This window comes from Cyrtonyx montezumae, unplaced genomic scaffold (assembly GCF_038088225.1).
Source record: "Cyrtonyx montezumae isolate F1298 unplaced genomic scaffold, pur_monq_1.0 scaffold_20, whole genome shotgun sequence".
In the NCBI taxonomy this organism is placed as follows: Eukaryota; Metazoa; Chordata; class Aves; order Galliformes; family Odontophoridae; genus Cyrtonyx; species Cyrtonyx montezumae.
Genome location: NW_027071937.1, coordinates 1,497,794 through 1,516,180, shown reverse-complemented (window position 1 = coordinate 1,516,180; position 18,387 = coordinate 1,497,794). Strand labels below are relative to the sequence as shown.

Genomic DNA, 18,387 nt, shown 5'->3' with positions numbered 1-18,387 from the left:
TTAATGTAGTTCCTGTTTGTACTTGTATCTGCGTTCTCATCTTAGCAAGTAGACTAACGACAACATCCAGCAAATAATTCAAAAGCTAGGATTGCAGATACCAAGAATTAATTTATTCTGTCATTATGTTTCTCCCTAGGGAATAAGTGTTATCTTTAATGTTGCACTGGGATTATTAAAAGTGAGTATCCAACTTTCAACACAATGCTTTCTGTACCACAGTGCCATTGTGCACAGCTAGCAAAAATTAAGATGCCTGTTAATTTATTTTTTTTCAAGCTAGCAACTTCCTGTATTGCACATGCTGTTTGTCATGTTTGGTGCAGCAGAGTGCTTTTGGGGGATGGGGTGGCAGGGACATAGAAAGCTGCAGAAATAGAAACAAACACTATTTACAGGAGGTTAACAAGTAGATATGTTCTTGGGAGCTTTACAAAATAGGTGTTGCTATATTATCTCTGGGAATTCAGTAACTGTCCAAAATCTGCTTTAGAATTGCTGATTTTTTTTCCTTGTCCTTAGACTACCAAGGATGATTTGTTACTGACCGACTTCGAAGGGGCTTTAAAATTCTTCCGTGTCCAGCTGCCCAAGAGATACCGCTCAGAGGAGAATGCAAAAAAGCTGATGGAGTTAGCCTGTAACATGAAGGTAAAGGTGTGGTGATAGCAACTGTGAGTGTATCTGCAGTGGGTATTTACAATTTTTGAGGTAAACAGGGAAGTTTTCTTCATTTGGGGCAGTGGGAGTTGTTGTGTTTGTTCCCTGCTAACCCCCGCGTCTCAAATACAATGACGTGAAATACGCTTTATGTCAACATGTTGGAGTAAACCCTTTAAATAGTAAATTTTGGTTGAAATTCCATTACAGAGTTATTAGCTTTTGGTCATATATACTGGTGTGGTTCAAAATGTTTTTTTTTTTTCCTTAAAATTCACCAGAACAATTCTGTAGCATTGGTGTGTAATTGCAATCTTCCCTAATATATTAACTTCCAGGGCATTGTGGAATAGCAGCAGAGTGCACTCCATAGAACTCAAGCATTTCTAAGTGTAGAAATTAGGAATTAATCAAGAAGTAAGCAAGCTATTTTAACTCATCCAACCATTGCACAGTAGCCACAGATTAGACATGGTATCTGCATCTGGTCAAGATCACGTGTAACCACTGCATTTGCCTTTCACATTTCCAAACAATTTGTTTTTCTTCCCACTCTGCCAAATCTCCCTTCCTTCCCAGTGCTGTGTAAAGTAGTTAAAGCAAACAGTGAAGACTGTGCACTGCTTCCCTGAGTGCTGCATTTTTTCAGAGGGTTAAATGAAGTTTATGGAGGAAGTGCAGTCTGTGTTACTGGGCTCTGCAGAGGTGCTGAGCACGTCTGTATCATCCATGTGTGTTGCCTCTGACTGGATGTTGCACGTAATTACCTTCTGTGACCTAAAATATAAGTCCTTTGCTGTCAGTAGAAATCTCCAGTTTTGTATCTGGAAGCACTTTTGAGCAGAAAAAGGCCTGATGTCAAAATAAATCATTTATGGGAAGGGAGAAGTAGCCTGGCTAAGGCATTGTGATTACAGCAGCATTCTGCTGAAAAGGAGGTCAGTAAATGATGAACCTGAGACAGCATAGTTTCTTAAAGTGAGCCCTCAGTGTTCTCTGCCCTCTGTCACCATGCAGGCCTTGGGGCCTGAGCACAGCTCCTGCTAGGGCTCCAGTGTTAAGAACTGGTGACAGTAGTAAATGTTCTCATGATCACCTCGTTATTAGTATCCGGTGGCAGTGCTGGATTAATGCACCCAGAACAGTCTGACCAGTAGTGGGGCTTCCTTCCCTTCCTCTCATGTGACTGGATGCCTCCCTTTCAAGAGCTAACCTTTACAGCTTGAGATTTGGTGTATGAAACCCAACAGTTCGCTCAGTGCTGAAGGGGCAGAGCAGTGAAATAATCCACTGAAGTTACAGGCTACGTTGTAAGTAAAGGGTTAATATTCTGCGTGTTAGTCTGGGCTGCTGAGTAAGGATAACTGCAGTTGTAATGGGGCTGGACTGGCTCCAGGTAAATGGAGGCTTCTCTTTAAGAGTCAGCGGAAGCACATTCAGCTGAGTGTTTCTGTGCACTTCTCACTAGGGGGAGCCTAGCTACCAGTTTTCCACAGCTCATTTCAACTCAGATTGTTAATAATAAAAAAACAAAGATAAGAGAAACTGAAGCATGTTTTCCACTGCCTGTCACTTAACGCTTATCAAATTTTTTTCTCAGACATAATATTTTTTAAGAGGAAAACATTCCCATAACTTCAGATTATTTGGTTTATTGAAATAACTATAAGGGTTCAGCAGCTTTTATGACTAGTGATTTAATTCAGATGTGTACTACTTTGCATGTGAAATGCTGCAGTGGTTTTAGCACAGCCTGTGTCACTGAACTCCTGTAGTGCATTGTTGGCAGCAGGGAAGGTGCTGGTCAGGATCTGATGCAGTTCTTGGTGCGTTCTCTGTCCCTGTAGGACTTGAACACTGCACAGAATACTGAATTTAATCCACGTTTCTCTCCCTTCTTAAAGAAAACTGCATTTGCATCTGTGGTTTCTTTCAAAGTAAACACCTCAGTGTGACAATAAATGTTAGAGTTGAAAAGCAGCTGAAGAATCCTCAGCATTATGTTAGGTCAGAAATTAAACACGTGGTGGTTTCAAGAGATTCAGTTTTGCTAAGTCACAGTAATATAACAGCTGTGTGGTACTGAGGAAAACTCAGGTAGGATGCTGCTAGGAATCCCCTTCTAACACTTTTCTGTGTTCCACAGAAGGATAAGAGAGAGGGATACTTCTGTGATTATTGAGTGAAATCCATTTTTTTTTACCATATCCACAGATTTGACATTCAAAAAAAGATTATTAGCTGTGTTTTATAGAAGGCAGAAGTTGCCCAAAGCTCATACCATAACCCTTGTGAACTATGTATTTCTTTATTGATTTTCTGGATGAGAACTAATAGGCTGCTTTAATTTAGATTAGCCAGAAGAAGCTGAAGAAATATGAAAAGGAATATCATACCATGAGAGAGCAGCAGGCTCAGCAGGAGGATCCAATCGAAAGATTCGAGGTAATGCTTACCTACTGTAATCTGATTTAACATGCAGTACCTGCAGGGAATTCCTACTTAGATTTTCTTTTCTTTAATCTGTTTTGTCTTCTGACAATTATATGTACACATCCATTTACATGTTCTAAGCTGAAGAGTTCTGTGTAAGCTTTAACATTTGTCTGTGTACTGAAAATTGCAGCAGGAGAATGCAGAGTGGCTTTCCCAGTACCATCCACTCTCACCTTTTTTCAGCATGAAAATTTTATGTTCAGCCAAGAAAATCAGTGTTTGTGGGGTCCTCTTGGCAAGGTGTTGATGGCAGAGGGACACTCCCACCACTGCATTCTTCAAAAACATTTCACTAGCACAGCAAGTAGTAGATGAGTTATTAATGTGTGGTTTCTCCTGGAGGATAATATTTAATTTGCCTGATGGTATGTTTACTATTGGCTACCAGCTTTTGTCCTCATTGAATTTCATGCGGGTGGAGTTGTCTTTCAGTATTTGAGATGTAAGTTAGATGTTTGCATTCAGAGTGCTGTGTTTTATAGATAAACACCTACTAAAACTTCTTTTTTTTTTCACTGTTTTGGCTGCCCATAGCGTGAGAACCGGCGTCTACAGGAAGCAAACATGAGACTTGAGCAAGAAAATGATGACCTTGCACACGAACTGGTGACCAGCAAGATTGCTCTGCGGAAAGACTTAGACAATGTAAGATGTTTTATATGCTCCATAGTGGAGAAAAGGTACTGGGGCTAGTTTCTAGTTAGTGCTCTCATTGGAGGTATCACAAAGTGTTTTTGTACTCTGTAGTGATTAATTTTCTGCTGATGGGGTTTCCTTGTTCCTTGTAGAATGTATTTTCACTTGTGTCTTGCCTCCAGGGTTAGGGATTACCTTTGTTTTATGAGACTTGTTGGGCTACCTGTACTTCTGTCAGGACAACAGGTTGAGCAGATGCAGGTCATCACATTATGTGGTGTGGGAAAGTGTCATTAGAGGGTATCTAATATGCTGCCAAACGTGGCACAGTTGATCTGGGTGGGTTAGGATTCTTTCCTCCACGAGCAGGTTGCAGGGTGGTATGCAGACCTCGTATGTCAGATGCCCTCAAGAAACAGGAAACTGAAATATGGATTCCTCTGAAAGGCATTCAGATTGATGTGAGAGAGAAGAGGGGTTCTAAGCCTGTGCTTGATTAATTACTTTCTTCTCTATGTATATTGAAAGAAAGTATAGCAGGAGCTAAGTCAAGTCTTCAGATTGTGACAAAAATAATAGCTTGGATTCTGTATTCTGTCATTCTTTGACTGGTATTCAGATGAGTGTGATCTCACTGAAGACAGGCTTCTGGTACCTAATAAATTTGAAAGTCTGTCTGTCCCTGAGTGGAATCGGATTCTCAGATACCTTAGGTGGTTCAGAACAGTGACTGCAGTTTGGGTTTGGTGTGTTGCAGTCTGCCCACATGAGCTCATCATCACAGGTTGTTCTCCATATCAGCAGAGCCCTCAGGAGGAAGTTTCAGATTTGCTTTATTGAAGTAATTTTTTTAAGCTTGCTCTCGCATTCCCTTCATTACATACTCATGTCTGGGAGATTTTTTTAGGATGTGCTTTTTCATGTGACATGCAGAGGCACCAGCACTTGTAATGCACCTCGTAGGCTGCGCCACGTTCAGTCTGTCGTCTTGGGGAGATGAGGAAAAAAGTCCAAGTGCTTATGTTGGGTGTTCTTGTGTATCAAGATAAGGGCGTTTTTGAAATCCCAAAGGAAAATAACTTTCAAAAATCATGTAGTGCAGGAGTTGACAGGCTTAAAAATGTTTCAGCTTATCAGCTCCCAGAGAGCACAAGGTTTCCCACGGTCTCCTGGAAACTGGCTGTTGGGAATGTATTCCTGATGCTAGTGGATGAAGTTGCTTTAAATGAAATCTGTTTTATGACATTCAGGTTTGTTAAATCTGCTGCTCTATAATGTTAAAAATGTGTGAAGCATAGAAGTATGTTCCATGCAGGGTTTTCAAAAAGCACTGTGATGTTCACTTGCTATTACCTGTGCTTTGTCGCTGTATTGGAGGCAGCTCATAGGAGGCTGTGCTGAATGCCCAGTGGTTGCTCTCAGAGGTGGACTGCAGCAAAAAAAACCCCATACTGACGTAGTTTTTTTGTGTCTGTTACTAAGTGTTGTTTATGGCTGCTCTAGCCTGTATAAACCAGTTGTGCTTTTATTTAAATAGAGAGCTAAGCGAGGAACAAAACTGAGTTAAGTCTTTGACATACACCAGTGGGTATGTAACACTTATGCCTTCAAAGGTGGTAAACGATGTTGGCAGCATTCAGGTTATCCCCCAGGAGGAGATAGGTAGGTTTGATCCTACTTTAGGACCCTTATTAATTCTTCTAATTGGAAGCTGTAATGTTACATTCTACTAGCCAGAAGTCCTGAAAGAAAAGTACCAAAGGAGATAGCTTAATACACCTTTTCTGATACCTTCATAGTGTCTCTGAAATCTTGCAGCCTAAAAGATCAAAGCAAAACATTTGGAAATAAGAGAATTTCCTTAATAACCTTTGCACTAGACCAGAAAATAGGCTTCATTTTCTGCTATTGCTAGACTCCCATATCCCAGTTTCCTTTAACTTTAAAACAGCTTAAAAACTGTATATAATGAAAAGATGTTCTCTTTGCCTTTGCCATCTGTTTTAAAGGATCAGCAGGACTTTAAGGGACTAAAATTCACTGTTTGATTTTCTTCCTTTGAAGAGAAATGGTACAGCTACTTTCTGAACATTTTATATATCAATTGAGTTATTGATCTATTTTTATGTTGAATTCATACACCTATTGGGAAGTACTGAGTTGCTGTGTATAAGACAGGAAAGGCTGTCTTACTTTGCAGAGATAGTTTTGAGCAGCTTATGAACAGCCGAGATTTTACAGCTATGCACCTTTATTCCTAAAAACAAACAAAAAAAAAAAAGTAGTAAGAAAGGATTGTGTGCTTTCTGGGGGACATCTCTTCTTAAAAGAGCAATGAGACAATAGAGATGGTATCACGTCCATTGGTAGACATCGTGGAAGAATTTTTAATGTTCTAGAGACATTTTTCTTGAATTCTGTTTTCATTACAAATTTGAATTGCAGATAGTATTTTTCAGAAAAATAGTTTTCCTAATAATTCTTTTATTAGTAACAATGAAGAGACTTCTTTTAATAAGGATGAAAGGACAGTGTTCTTGGCTGTGTCCTACTGGAGCTTCCACCCATGGCTGCCTACCAGCATCCACACTGCAAGGAAGCCTCTCTTCAGTGCTGTACTCTACTCTGTGTTCCAGGCAGAGGAAAAGGCAGATGCTCTGAATAAGGAACTGCTGATGACCAAGCAGAAGTTGATTGATGCAGAAGAAGAAAAGCGGCGCCTGGAAGAAGAATCAGCTCAGGTTAGGGGCATTTCTGTCATTCTCACATTTCTGTGCAGTGCAGATAGGGGGAAAAAAAAAGTGACAAGTGTGGGAAGAGCTTACTGTTCTAAGTCATGTTTGTACCTCCTCTGTAGTGCAAGGAGCGTCAGCAGAACAGAATTCTTTCCTGTCAGGTGCTTCAGTGATTTTTTTTACTTGAGATTGTGAAGGCATAAACTGTGCCAGAGACTGCTGCACAAAGAGGCAGGACAGAACTTCAGCTGTCAGTACATTTAATAGTTCCTTCTCTAAACTAGTCAGTTTTCTAGCAAAGAGAGCCACCAAAGTCCAGCTCTTCCCTGTTTGCATGTAGCTGAGATGGACCTTTGTTCCCTGCAGAGTCTTGCCCTGTGCAAAAGGTATTGAGGTTAAGGAGAAGGAGGAAATACTGTATGTTTAGTTCTCAGACTGTACAAATATATAAACTTTTTACTTTTTTTCTACAGCTGAAGGAAATGTGTCGTAGGGAACTAGATAAAGCTGAGTCAGAGATCAAAAAGAACAGCTCTATAATTGGTGACTACAAACAGGTAAGCACAACTTAATGATTACATGTTCTGCAGTCAAACTGCAGTCAAACTTAGGCATTCTAGGAGATCTGTGTCGTTCGTTTGAGGAGACATTTTAGCTATCTTAAGCTGGCACTTGGTTTTGCTTTATATTTTGCTGAGGTCATGATGGCCAGCTCTGTTTACTTCTGACAGAGGTGTCTGTAGATCACCAGTTTCACAGCCTCAGTGACAGCCCAACATTGTTCATGTGGGCTCTTGTGTATCTATATTTTACTTCATTCCAAAAGCTCTCCCATCTTCAGTTCTTCCATCAGATGGCAATTGCACTTAAGGAGAGAAAAACATGCCTTTTTTATTTAAAAGATTTCACTTTGGAATTCAAGCACCAGGTATCAAAGGAGTAAATTGATGAATCTTTTTAATGGGTCTTTAATGGGAACTTTCAAAATGCCACACGGGTCTTGAGGAACTGACATTAAAAAAAGAAGCAACACAAAAAACACCACTACTTCTGGGGTCATGGCTGGTGCCTTTATCCCTAAGGCAATGAGAGCCATGCTTTCCCTAACCTTTTTGGATTCCTTTAGCAAGGCCAAACAACAGATAACTTCTGTGACTGTTTCCTATAGAATAGTTATAGAATGGCAAAACTTAATGTTGTATGCCAATTTTCCTGATTTTCTCAGAGCCATAAAACTGTCCATGTTAATACTCCTGTAGCATTTATTTATGCCTTAGCATTCATCTGGGATGAAATTTACATTTCTGAGTAGTCTGGTAACGTAACTTTGCTTTTCAGATTTGTTCCCAACTGAGTGAGCGACTGGAAAAGCAACAAACAGCAAACAGAGCTGAAATTGAGAAAATACGGGTAAGAGAACAGATAGAATCAGTCTACAACGTTTAAATCTCTTAGCAAAATCATAACAGAAAGCACACAATTAGTCATCACAAAAATGATGGTTGAAAGAGCATTCCTTCTTGACTTACAGCTTTGGGAAGATTATGAGGGGGAGGTCTCGCAGGAGGGATGGATGGTTGTCATCTCTCCCTTGCTCTATTGCCTACATTCTCATGCGAGGCAGTAATAGGTTTTAATTGTTACAAAGGGGTCTGATTTTCTTCTGGAGGAGGCTCTTCTGGCTGTCTGTTATGTAGCCCATTATCTCAGCCAGACAGTTTTACCAAAAGTCCAGCAGTGGTTGTAGAGCCACAGAGCTGGGGGTGGCTGGAGCTCCTGCTTGGCTGTACTCCCTGGCAGTTCAGGGTTTGCAGATCATTAGCAGTCCCTCTCACGTTGTGCAGTGCTGCCAGAGCAGAGGCAGGAAAAGGCTGTGGTCAGCACTCCAGTACAAGCATTCACAATCAGGTATTTACTTTAGCAAAAAGTGGATGACTGCGAACATTGCCGGGAGTTCTTCAATAAAGAAGGCCGTGTGAAGGTTGCTAGCTCAGCCAAGGATGGTTCAGATGATGACACGGATGAGGAGAAGGAAACACTGAAGAACCAGCTGAGGGAGATGGAGCTTGAGCTGGCCCAGACCAAGCTGCAGCTTGTGGAAGCAGAATGTAAAATCCAGGTGATGCTTTGGGGGTTCATTCTGTAGTGTATACGGTGTGTCTGCATTCCTAGAAAAGTGTGTTTGTTGTAGAGGCTTTGGAACAGATCCTGTTGGTTGAAACTGTAACCTGCTATTTCCTGTATGGTTTATTTAACCAAACATTGGGTCTGAAAGTTGCAGCTAAAATAATTCAGATTACATGAACTGTATTTACCAGCTCCTACAACTTCCAGACCTCTGCATGGCTGCAGGGCAGTGCTTACTGACTGAAACTCTGCAACTTCTTGGAAGAAATCCAAATTCTGACAAAGTACTGAATCATGCATTTCTTTATCTCACAATCAACGTGTGACAAACATGAGACATGTTTCTTAAAACATGACTGGAAAGCGCTCCAGGTATTTGAGGTATTTATGGAAGATATGACAGTGTTGTTCTTTCAGCCTAAAAATGCTATGTCAGTGCTTCTTCACAGAAACTTAGGAGTTAGTCTGTAGGAAGTCCACTTCCTATGGGAATACCTCCTTCTCAGATAGGGAAGAATTAAAGACCTTGCATGTGCTAAAGAAAGCTGAATGTTTCACTATGGGCAATGACACAGGCATCTTTTTTTTTCTTTCATCACCCATTGTGCTACTTTTGATTTATATAAGACTCAACTTCTGTAGTAGCTAAGAAATTGTAGATGTCCTGCAGGCTTCATAGTTCAACTCCTGTAACATTGTGCTGTGAATGCATACCAAGTTAAAGAAATTATTCTTCTGTTTGCAGGATTTGGAACACCATTTGGGTCTGGCATTGAACGAAGTACAAGCTGCAAAGAAAACGTGGTTCAACAGAACAATAAGCTCTATAAAAACAGTGACTGGAGTCCAAGGGAAAGAGACTTGTTGAAATGCAGTTCTGTCAAACACACCTTCTTAACACAACACCTTTTGTTGCCTTCCTTGGCCAGATGTTTAATTCTGTGACGTGAGAGGACCAGAATGTAAATACAATAGAAACACAGCATGTTGGGATTTCAATAGGTCAGTGATAAAAAGGATGGGAACGTAAAAGTGGCGTTATTGCTAGACATGGGATCTTCATACTACTGATATTTAACAGGTGATGTAGCTAGATTGAAGCTCTTCAGAGAAGCAATCCATTCTGCAGTCTGGCTGGAGGCTTTTCACAGACTAGGTACGAGAACTTACCAAACCCTAACTGTTAAGTTTACATATGATAGGTTTTTTTACAGTTATAACCTTTTTTAATATTTTATTTGAAAGGAAAAGTGTCACTAACGGAATTTAAAAAAGAAAAAGAAAAAAAAAAGAAGAAAAAACAAACAAAAAAAAGAAGAAAAAAAGACAACTACCAAGAACTACATCAGTGCCAGAAAGCAGTCCCCAGAGGTAGGATATAGAGAGTAGGAGGTATCACGTTTTGTTTTTGAATGGGGATGATTTCAGCATTCCTGTCGGAGCAGCCCCACGTTGTTTTAGTTAGATGCAGCATCCACCTCTCTGTGTTTCTCTCTGTTACTAATCAATTCTATGCAACTCTGGGCTTTTCTTTTTTTTTTTTTTTTTTTCTTTTTGGCATGGTCTGCCAAACAAATTCACAACCTGAGGTTCAGGGCCTTGTCTGAGTGCAGGACAGAATTATCAGAGTCCTTGGCGAAGTTCCGTTTCACTTCTGTGTCATATTGTTTGATCCACATATCAACAGCACTAAAATCCCCAGCACCAGGATTGCTAACAAGGACTAATTATGTGGATGGTCTGACATTTAAGTCTTTTTGTTTGTTGTTTTCTTGTCAGTTTCTTTGTTTTGTTCCTTTGTTGTCTTTACCCGCCTGTAGCAGGCCTTCTGTGAAGCTCTGAGGAAGCTTCCAGGATTTAGTTTTGCACATAGGTATGAATGGGACAAAGAAACAATAAACTGAGATATATATGAGGCAAAAATCACTGCGTGAGTGTAGCTGCGAGCATCTGTAGCTGTCCAACTGGCTTCCCTGGTAACACATTCAGAGGTTGTGTAGGTCATTCTCCATGCTCGATGCAGTTGCACTAATAGGTGCTCAACGTGCTTGGATTCCTTATTCTTTGGATTGTCTGAGTTCTCACCAGAAAGCTGTAGAATGGAGTTTTGCACCTTGTAATTTTTTTTTTTTTAATTTATAATGGTTTGTGTTATGCTGAAGTATCTATTGCATCAGTGGATAAATTCTGTGTGCAGTGTGAGTATAAGCTGGTAACAATAAGAGGCACTGGTTTGTATATAAAGATATTTGGTTTATTTTGTATTTCTACCTTTTTCTTGTTTACTGTACTAATGCTAGCTGATGTACTCTGTAACTACAGAATAGAACATGCTATGTCCAAGCTTTTTTTCCTTAACTGCATACATTATCTCTATTGTTTAATACCAAAACCAAAACAAAACTTGTAACTCCATCAATATTAGATGCGTGGACATTGTGGTAGCATAGTTGCAGTGTGTATACTTTATGAATTGAACTATAAACAAGTAAAATTGTATAACTACTTCCTTGTTTCATTTCATTTTAACAGGAAATTCATTAAATATTTTGCAATATAAAACCAATTCTCTTCTTAAAATAGAAGCGTTAGGCTCTGCAAGCTTCTGTCAGACCAAAACTATATTCGTGCTGCAAAGGACTTTGCTAAAAAAGACTTTGTGTTCTTGGTGTTGCCAGCACTGCTTTATATAATAAAATGTAGGTTTTGCTTTGAAAAAAGAAACTGCAAGAGTGACCTTGTGCAGCTTGAGGCTTGTGACTCAGTGTTTCTCAAATACGTCCAATTTAGAACATTTTTTTCCACGACCCTTCAAATTCTGCTTGGGTCTGCAAAATAAATGTAGCCTAGCTCTGCTTATCATCAATAACATAAATTCTGTGGGGTCAGGTGTCGTGCTCGTCATCTTCACGAGGACCTCCCAGTCTCAGCTGAGCTGGGGTTCAGCTGTGCACCTAATTGGGTCGCAGTGCAGATCGGGCTCCCCTAACTGTGCGTGTTCTGCAGAGAGATAACAAGGAGTAAAAATGTATTTTTGTCACCGAAGTGACTGAAGGTGACTCTGAAAGCAGCCCTGCTCTGCGAGGCTGTTAGCACGCCGTCACTTCTCTATCCGTACTTTTGCTGGAGAGAATGGCATTGTCAGGCTGCGTGTGGTCTTTGCTGCTCTGTCTTTCACAGGCTGGCGTGCCTTGGTCATTTCAGCTCTGCACTTTCTCAATAATTACACCTTTTGGGGAAAGTTTGAAGGCAAACCAAGGAAAGATGGGAGGGGGAGAGGAAAGAACCGAAGCAGTTCATCCATTTGTCCTTCCTTAAAGGGAATGGGAAATTCTGTTGGCTTCCACTTTGCTCCAGAAATGTGGTGCTTAAAGGAAGGAGTTTTCTTCCCCTACGTAAACGTTGCCTCAAAGCTGCATGCAGTGTGTGCTCATCATTTCAATACGGCTGTGGAACATAGGTAATGAAAAGTGAATTACTTTATAACGTGTTCTAAGAAATATTTTGTAGTCAGTTTCCAACTGTGGATAATTTTAGATATCTTCCTGAAGGACGTCGTTCCTCACCAGTAAATATTGCCAGTAATTTCACATCTGACTCCAAGATATTGCAACTAAGAAAAACTGATGTCTGCTGAGAGGGATGTCTTCTGAAGCTCAGTTACACATGAAGTACAAGGAAGCAGATCATTTTTAAGATGAGAAAGATGAGTCTACAGATACTCAACCCTTTGAATGAGCAAGGTGAAAAAAATAGAAATCAAAGTTGCTATAAACAAGAGTACTTCACAGGTCTGTGAGCAAAGGGGAATAAGCACATTCGTTAGCATACAATCAGATGTTTAGTTATCTCCTGTAGTTAATTATCTCCCTGTTCCCATATGGCTCTCAGCTCGTTTTGTGCACTGAACTCAAATGAAGTGCCACACTGCTGAAACTTAAATATATGTTTTTCCTTAGGAGCCTGATGTGCTCTGGGCTGCAGCTTCCTAAGGCTTTGTGCTGCATCAGTAAGGTCCCAGGGCTCTCTAGCATGGTTCCTCTGTGGTTATGAGCTCCTTTTAGTTGCTGAGCTTTTCCTTCTTGGTTGTGCAGTCTTCGGATGGAAGTGAATATTCCAGCTCTGTCAAAAACTTCACCTTTAAGTGTTGCTGGTAAGCCTTCTTCAGATTTATGTAACCACCTCCTTGACTTTTTTTAGCTGCCCTTCTTATCCGTGGCAGTAATATAAAGTTCCTGTTATCAAGAGGAGGATTTCATTCCATCTGTTCAGCAGCTTGGCTCGGGCTCATCCAGCCTAACTTTAGGCACTTGAGGAGGGGCTTTGCTGAAGGGCTTAATGGGACCACGTGGCTCAGTGTCCTGAGGGCACAGGGGGAGTAATGTGATGGCCCTTCTTAAAGAAAATAGGGAAAACGGGGATCAGTTGCTCAGTGAGCATTGTTTGCTGGTTTAGATCCCCACCCCCGTCTTCACTCTGCAGTATTGTCTTTGTTAGGTGAGACCACCGAGGACTCTGCATGCAAAACCCTTTGATTGTACAGACCAGAGCGACTTGGAGGGATGAGGATTTTGCTGTGTTTCTCCATGCTAATGAAACAGGAAAGTGCAAGTGTACCCTGCACAGCATGTTTTCATGAGGATCACACGCACGTGTGGCTGCAGTGCAGGGCAGGAGTGGTGGGGAAGCACATGCCATGGGAGCAATGACTGCAGCCCAGGAAGCGTGGAGTTACGTGTCCTGGCTGTGTGTAACGCTGACAGATGAGGGTTTTCTTGCAGGAGATAAACAGAACTGAGCTGACTTTAAGGTTTCACACACAGCTGACTCCTATGGTAAAGGGGAGCACCACTGTGTGGGAAACAGCAGAGGCTTAGAACAAGGTATTAATTGCTGCAGATTAATAGTACTTTGTGGAGAAGATGTATGTGCAGGGAGAGGTTCTGCTGTGCTGCTGGAGTCCTGGGGGTGAGGGAGGCTGGAAACGGGGACAGCGTGCTGCTGTAACCATACAGTGGTGGAGGTAATGCCCGTATGGACAGAGCTATTTCTGTGCAGAGCTGATTTTATATAGAGAAAAAGGATATATGTATATATATTTTATAGAGAGAAAAGAGGATGTGTTCACATAGGGCGAAAACTGCTGTAAATAGAACTGATTTCTAACCCGGAGGTAACGGGAGGATAACGTGGGAAATCAGATCTCCTCCTGAGAACTGCAGAAGTGGTTTGCTAATCAACGCCGTGAAATTATTTTTGTTTTTAATGGAGCAATTATATTACAAGATTTGGCCCAAATTGACATAGATGAATTTACCACAGATGGTTCTGTAAAAAGCCTGGACTGTGCAGGACTTCTAAAGAGCAGTGTTAAATAACAAGATTATTAACAGAAATAGTCTTTGTAAAAGGATCTTTTAATGCTAAATTAAAAGTTCTCTATACTTGCAGGGAGCTACAATCTGTTTTATTAGAATTCAGCAATTAGGCAATCCAGGCAACGAGCAGCATCTGTCAGGATGCCAAGCAGCATGCAGCCTGGGACGCAGACCTCGAGAGAATGCTTCTGCTTGTGCTGCTTTATCCTTACAGCGCGTGTTACTGAGTCAGCTTGGCATGTCATATTAATTCTACATACATCAGAGAAGAGGTAAAGAAGGAAAATTAAAACTCTTTCAGGTGTTTATGCTGTTCTTCAGCTTCATTTTTATATATTTTTTTTCCTTAGGACATTCAGATCTGTGCTGAGCTTTTGTTTCTCTAATGATGAACTCTGCAAGTCCTAAGCCTTAAGTTTTACTGAAAAGCACACTCTATGATGAATATATTTTCCATCTTAAACTGCTTAGGGTGCAGATTTACAGTGTGATAGAACGGATGTAATGATCAGACTGCACCTTCTCACCTGCTTGTTCCTACTGGCATCCTGGTGACACCACTTGCACCAGGCATACCAACCCTAGCATGAGAAAGGGGGTGAAATTACAGCCTGCCTGATGGCTGCCTGCTATGGAATCAAATCCTCAGCCTGCAGCAGCAGGGACAGAGTTTTAATGTGTGCTTTGGCTCTTCTCATTCCACTGGGATTAACACAAGCATCTTAGGATGATTTTGCAGAGAAGACATTGTGGAGAACTATTCCTACAAGACTTCTCTTTGCTGTAGATAAGGCTGCTGTGTGAACCACTTAAACTGCAGTGTGCCAGGAGCTTGATGTTCTGTAAGTAGGTGATCTAGGGAAGGTGCTGACAGGTCTTAGCACAAATGCTAGGGGATCTGCTGCTAGGGTGGGAGTACCATAGGCTGTGTCCTAAAAAGCACTCCGAGCTAGGTGCACGTTACACTGACATAATGCTCCACTCTGAACCAAATGTGGGTTCTAGATACGTTGAATTATTTTGTGAGTATGATTTTCCCTTTCATCGTGGGCAACTGCTCTCAGCATGCAGGCCCTTCTCAGGAAGTTTTGTAGAGGATTGCTTGTTTGAATGAACTGCTGAAATCACAAAGTGTGATTTGTGAAGAACTGGAGGATGTTAGGTGCCCAACATTAGGAAGGACCTCTCCATTTTCTTTCAGTAAATCCAAAATCTTTGAGGTACCTGAAGCAGTTACAGGAGGAGGAGGATGCTCCATATTTGTCTCCTGTGAGTTTTTGTTCTGGAATTTGTGTTATGTCCTTGTATGGATCTGGAAGGACAAAGCAAAATCAGATTTAAGTATACATGAAATCAATCTGCAGGATGTATTTGTAGTACATCCTGAACTTGGCTTAGAGTACTGATAAGTTTTTATGCTATTCTTCTGCTTTAATAATACTGCTTGAGATAGGCATAGTGAACTATAGCAAAAGTCTCACGGCATGGTGAATTTTTTTTCAGAATATAATTAAAAAACCTTTTGATTTTTGCTTATGTAAAAAATAAGGGCAAAAGTATTTTTAGATCTCCTTTACTGGTGAGTTAGAGTTGGTGTGGGGTGACCTGAAGCTGTTTGCTTTCCCGTGGTCTTACTGTTCGGGCCTTCTCTGTGCAGTGGAGCTCTGTTCATGACCATCTCCAGAGGTGGTAACTATTCAGAGTACAGTTTGCGTTACTGAAATGAACACACTGTTTTTGTTCTGACGTTGCAGAGATCTTCCTCGATCGACAGCTTGTATGGCAAATGTATTTCAGAAAGGTTCTATGGTGCTGCAGATAGAATCACAGCCACTGTGGACTCACAGATGCCAGAAGGTGCAGAAGTGATGAGATTTGCAGCCTGCCAGATAGGAAGCAGAAGTCCTCATCATGCAGAGCGTACAGTTAGTATGAATACATCAAAGTGGTGTGTTCAAACTCCCTGCTGTGAGCATCTGTTAATGCATGGAGCTGTCTGTGATCCAGGGTGAAGGGTACCCATAGAGCCACGCTGATAGGTGAACTCGGGAGGTGACACTGGAGTGACTCTGCTGAGGTCTTCTGATCTGTGAGGCCGGTTTGATCCCATGTAGGGGAAATAAAACTGTGCCATTTTCAATCAAATCCTGTGAATGAGGAGAAAAAAGTAGTAAAACACTTGCTGAGACAGAGCTGTGCCACTGTCAGCTTTCACAGTGTGAGCAGTGTGTGTTGTTTTTGGGGTTTTTTTAATCAGTCCTTTTAGAATACTGGAGAAAAGCGTTGTGGTTTTGGCACAGTTCTTGGCTGACAAGAAAGGGAAGTGACTTAATGCCTTCTGTGCCCTGAAGGCTTGTGCTAGTTTAAAGAAGTGGTTTTATAGTAATTTAATAATGATGCACCATAGCGAATGGATGGGAAGGAGCAGGAGGAGGAAGGCTGGCTGCTTGCAGTGTACATCTGAGCTCTCCACCTACCCAGGACATCGACTGCTGCGTAATTCCATCCAGCGTGGAGGGGAAGGGATGGTGTTTCTAAGAGAAGATTCTGCATTGCCCTGAAGTGTTTTCTGCATGGTACACTGAAAAGCCCAGCGTGCCAGAGAGGCTGTGCCAGACTGCTCTGAATTATGAATGAAGTGGCTGCTGCTAGCACAGACACGAACGCAGACTCTAGAGCTGCTGGGTGCCTTCAGCATTACAGTAACAGACAGGTTTTAGATTTCAGTAGCTACTGAGCAGCCTTGTCTCTGAGCTCATCTTAATGTCTCTAGAAGTTAAGAGTTAGGGCACAGTGGGGTCAGTGATAATGTAAGTGGAAAGCTCCGAGTTTTGCCCAAGTCTTCGTTCGTTTGTTCTCAGTGAGGTCCATTTAAAATAATTGAATTCAGTTTATTTGTCAACTTACATTCGAACACAGCTTTGTTTTCCTAGTCTGCACGTTCAGTTGTTTTGTTATCCTTTGCATGGAGGGTGTTGTCCTTAACTTATCATTCTTACTTTGTTCCAGTAATTGAGAGAAGTCAGCTGGGAGTCCCAGACAGCCCTGAACTGTCCCCATGCCCTTCGAGTACATAGCAAGCAAGGTGAGAGAATAAGCAGAGTGTAAGATATCGTGAGATAGCTGCTCAGACATGCAGCCTGGTCTTGGCAGCCCAGTTCCATTGGGCTTCTGTTGTAAAGAAATGCCTCTGTTACGGAGCTCAGCTATTTGCAGACAAAATGTACAGATTGGAGTAACAACAGAATCTGTGCAACTTTACCTTCTGTACAGGGCAGCTAGAGCTGTGAGGGATCTTTACTCTGTGCTATCACTCGTGTGGTTTATGGATCTTGGTGCTTTCTGCCTTCGAGTGCAAAGCAGTTGTGTGAGAGCCACCTCCCCACAGCCAGGAGCAGCACAGCCAGGGCTCTGCCCTCACTCGTGCTGAGATGAGTGGATGAGGTCTGCCAGCAGTAGCTCCTGGCTTTTAGAGAGCAGCTTTCTCAGGCTGCACAGAATGGGCTCTCAGAGTCAGTTTGGAGCAGTTTCCTGCAGGTTGCAAGGGTCGTCAACACCCCAACTGCCTGTGACAGAAATGTGTTTGCGATCTATTTGTTACTCATGAGAAAAGGGAACTGACCCCTGGATCAACCAAGCTGCATCAATAAGCTAAGAGGTAGCAGGGCGTGGAATGTAGATCGTTTGGTGTTGGTATTCATACTTTTCAAAGTGAAACTAGAGCTAGCTCTCTGAATTTTTTAGGCAGGGTTGGAGATGCATCAGGACACATGAAGTGACAAGCTGGCTTGTTCCTTCATGGCTGTCAAACAAATCTTTCAATTGAGTTTTCTTTGTAATCATACAGTTTTTCAAGGTGATGCTGATGGCAGCACGATAAGCTGAGCTTCTTGCTTGCTCAGGAGCTGGTTGCTTCTGCTTGGATCCCTTCGGTGCTGTGCCAGCAAAAGATGGACTGCACCCGGTGCTCTTCATTACCTGGAACTGAGCAGCAACTGCTGGAGAGCTGTCAGTGTGCTCAGCACCTCTCAGAGGCCAATCCTGGGGTGGCTTTCTGAATGACCCCTTAATAAACCAGCTAACACTGTGTGGGCTCTGGACAGGGAAGGGGCCTGGGTTTGCTTCAGACCTCAGAGGGCAAAGCTGGACCACAGGAATTTAATGCCCTAGGAAACAGAATGAAGGGATGGAGGTGGGAGAGAATAGAAGTTTGAGAGAGGTCTGCTGTTTTTTATATCTGGAATTTATCTATAAAGAAAACAAACGTCACACTTTAGTGAGTAACTAAATGCTAGAAAATGTCCAACTTTCAGTCTGAAGTAAAACTTCCATTGCTGGTATCTTCAGTCTTCTCA

The 18,387-nt window shown here is 41.7% G+C and overlaps 1 protein-coding gene across 2 annotated transcripts in view; it reads left to right on the top strand.

Moving 5' to 3' along the window:
- Positions 1 to 11,160, top strand: part of RABGAP1 (RAB GTPase activating protein 1) — a 58,790-nt gene extending 47,630 nt beyond the window's left edge. For both annotated transcript variants that reach the window (XM_065737271.1, XM_065737272.1), the window contains 9 exons: positions 140 to 181; positions 523 to 651; positions 3,013 to 3,105; positions 3,691 to 3,801; positions 6,429 to 6,533; positions 7,001 to 7,084; positions 7,866 to 7,937; positions 8,449 to 8,646; positions 9,400 to 11,160. In XM_065737271.1, the coding sequence (XP_065593343.1) occupies positions 140 to 181; positions 523 to 651; positions 3,013 to 3,105; positions 3,691 to 3,801; positions 6,429 to 6,533; positions 7,001 to 7,084; positions 7,866 to 7,937; positions 8,449 to 8,646; positions 9,400 to 9,522 (957 nt within the window). In that variant the 3' untranslated portion in view covers positions 9,523 to 11,160. The remainder of the gene's footprint in view (positions 1 to 139; positions 182 to 522; positions 652 to 3,012; positions 3,106 to 3,690; positions 3,802 to 6,428; positions 6,534 to 7,000; positions 7,085 to 7,865; positions 7,938 to 8,448; positions 8,647 to 9,399) is intronic.
- Positions 11,161 to 18,387: the final 7,227 nt, after the last annotated feature.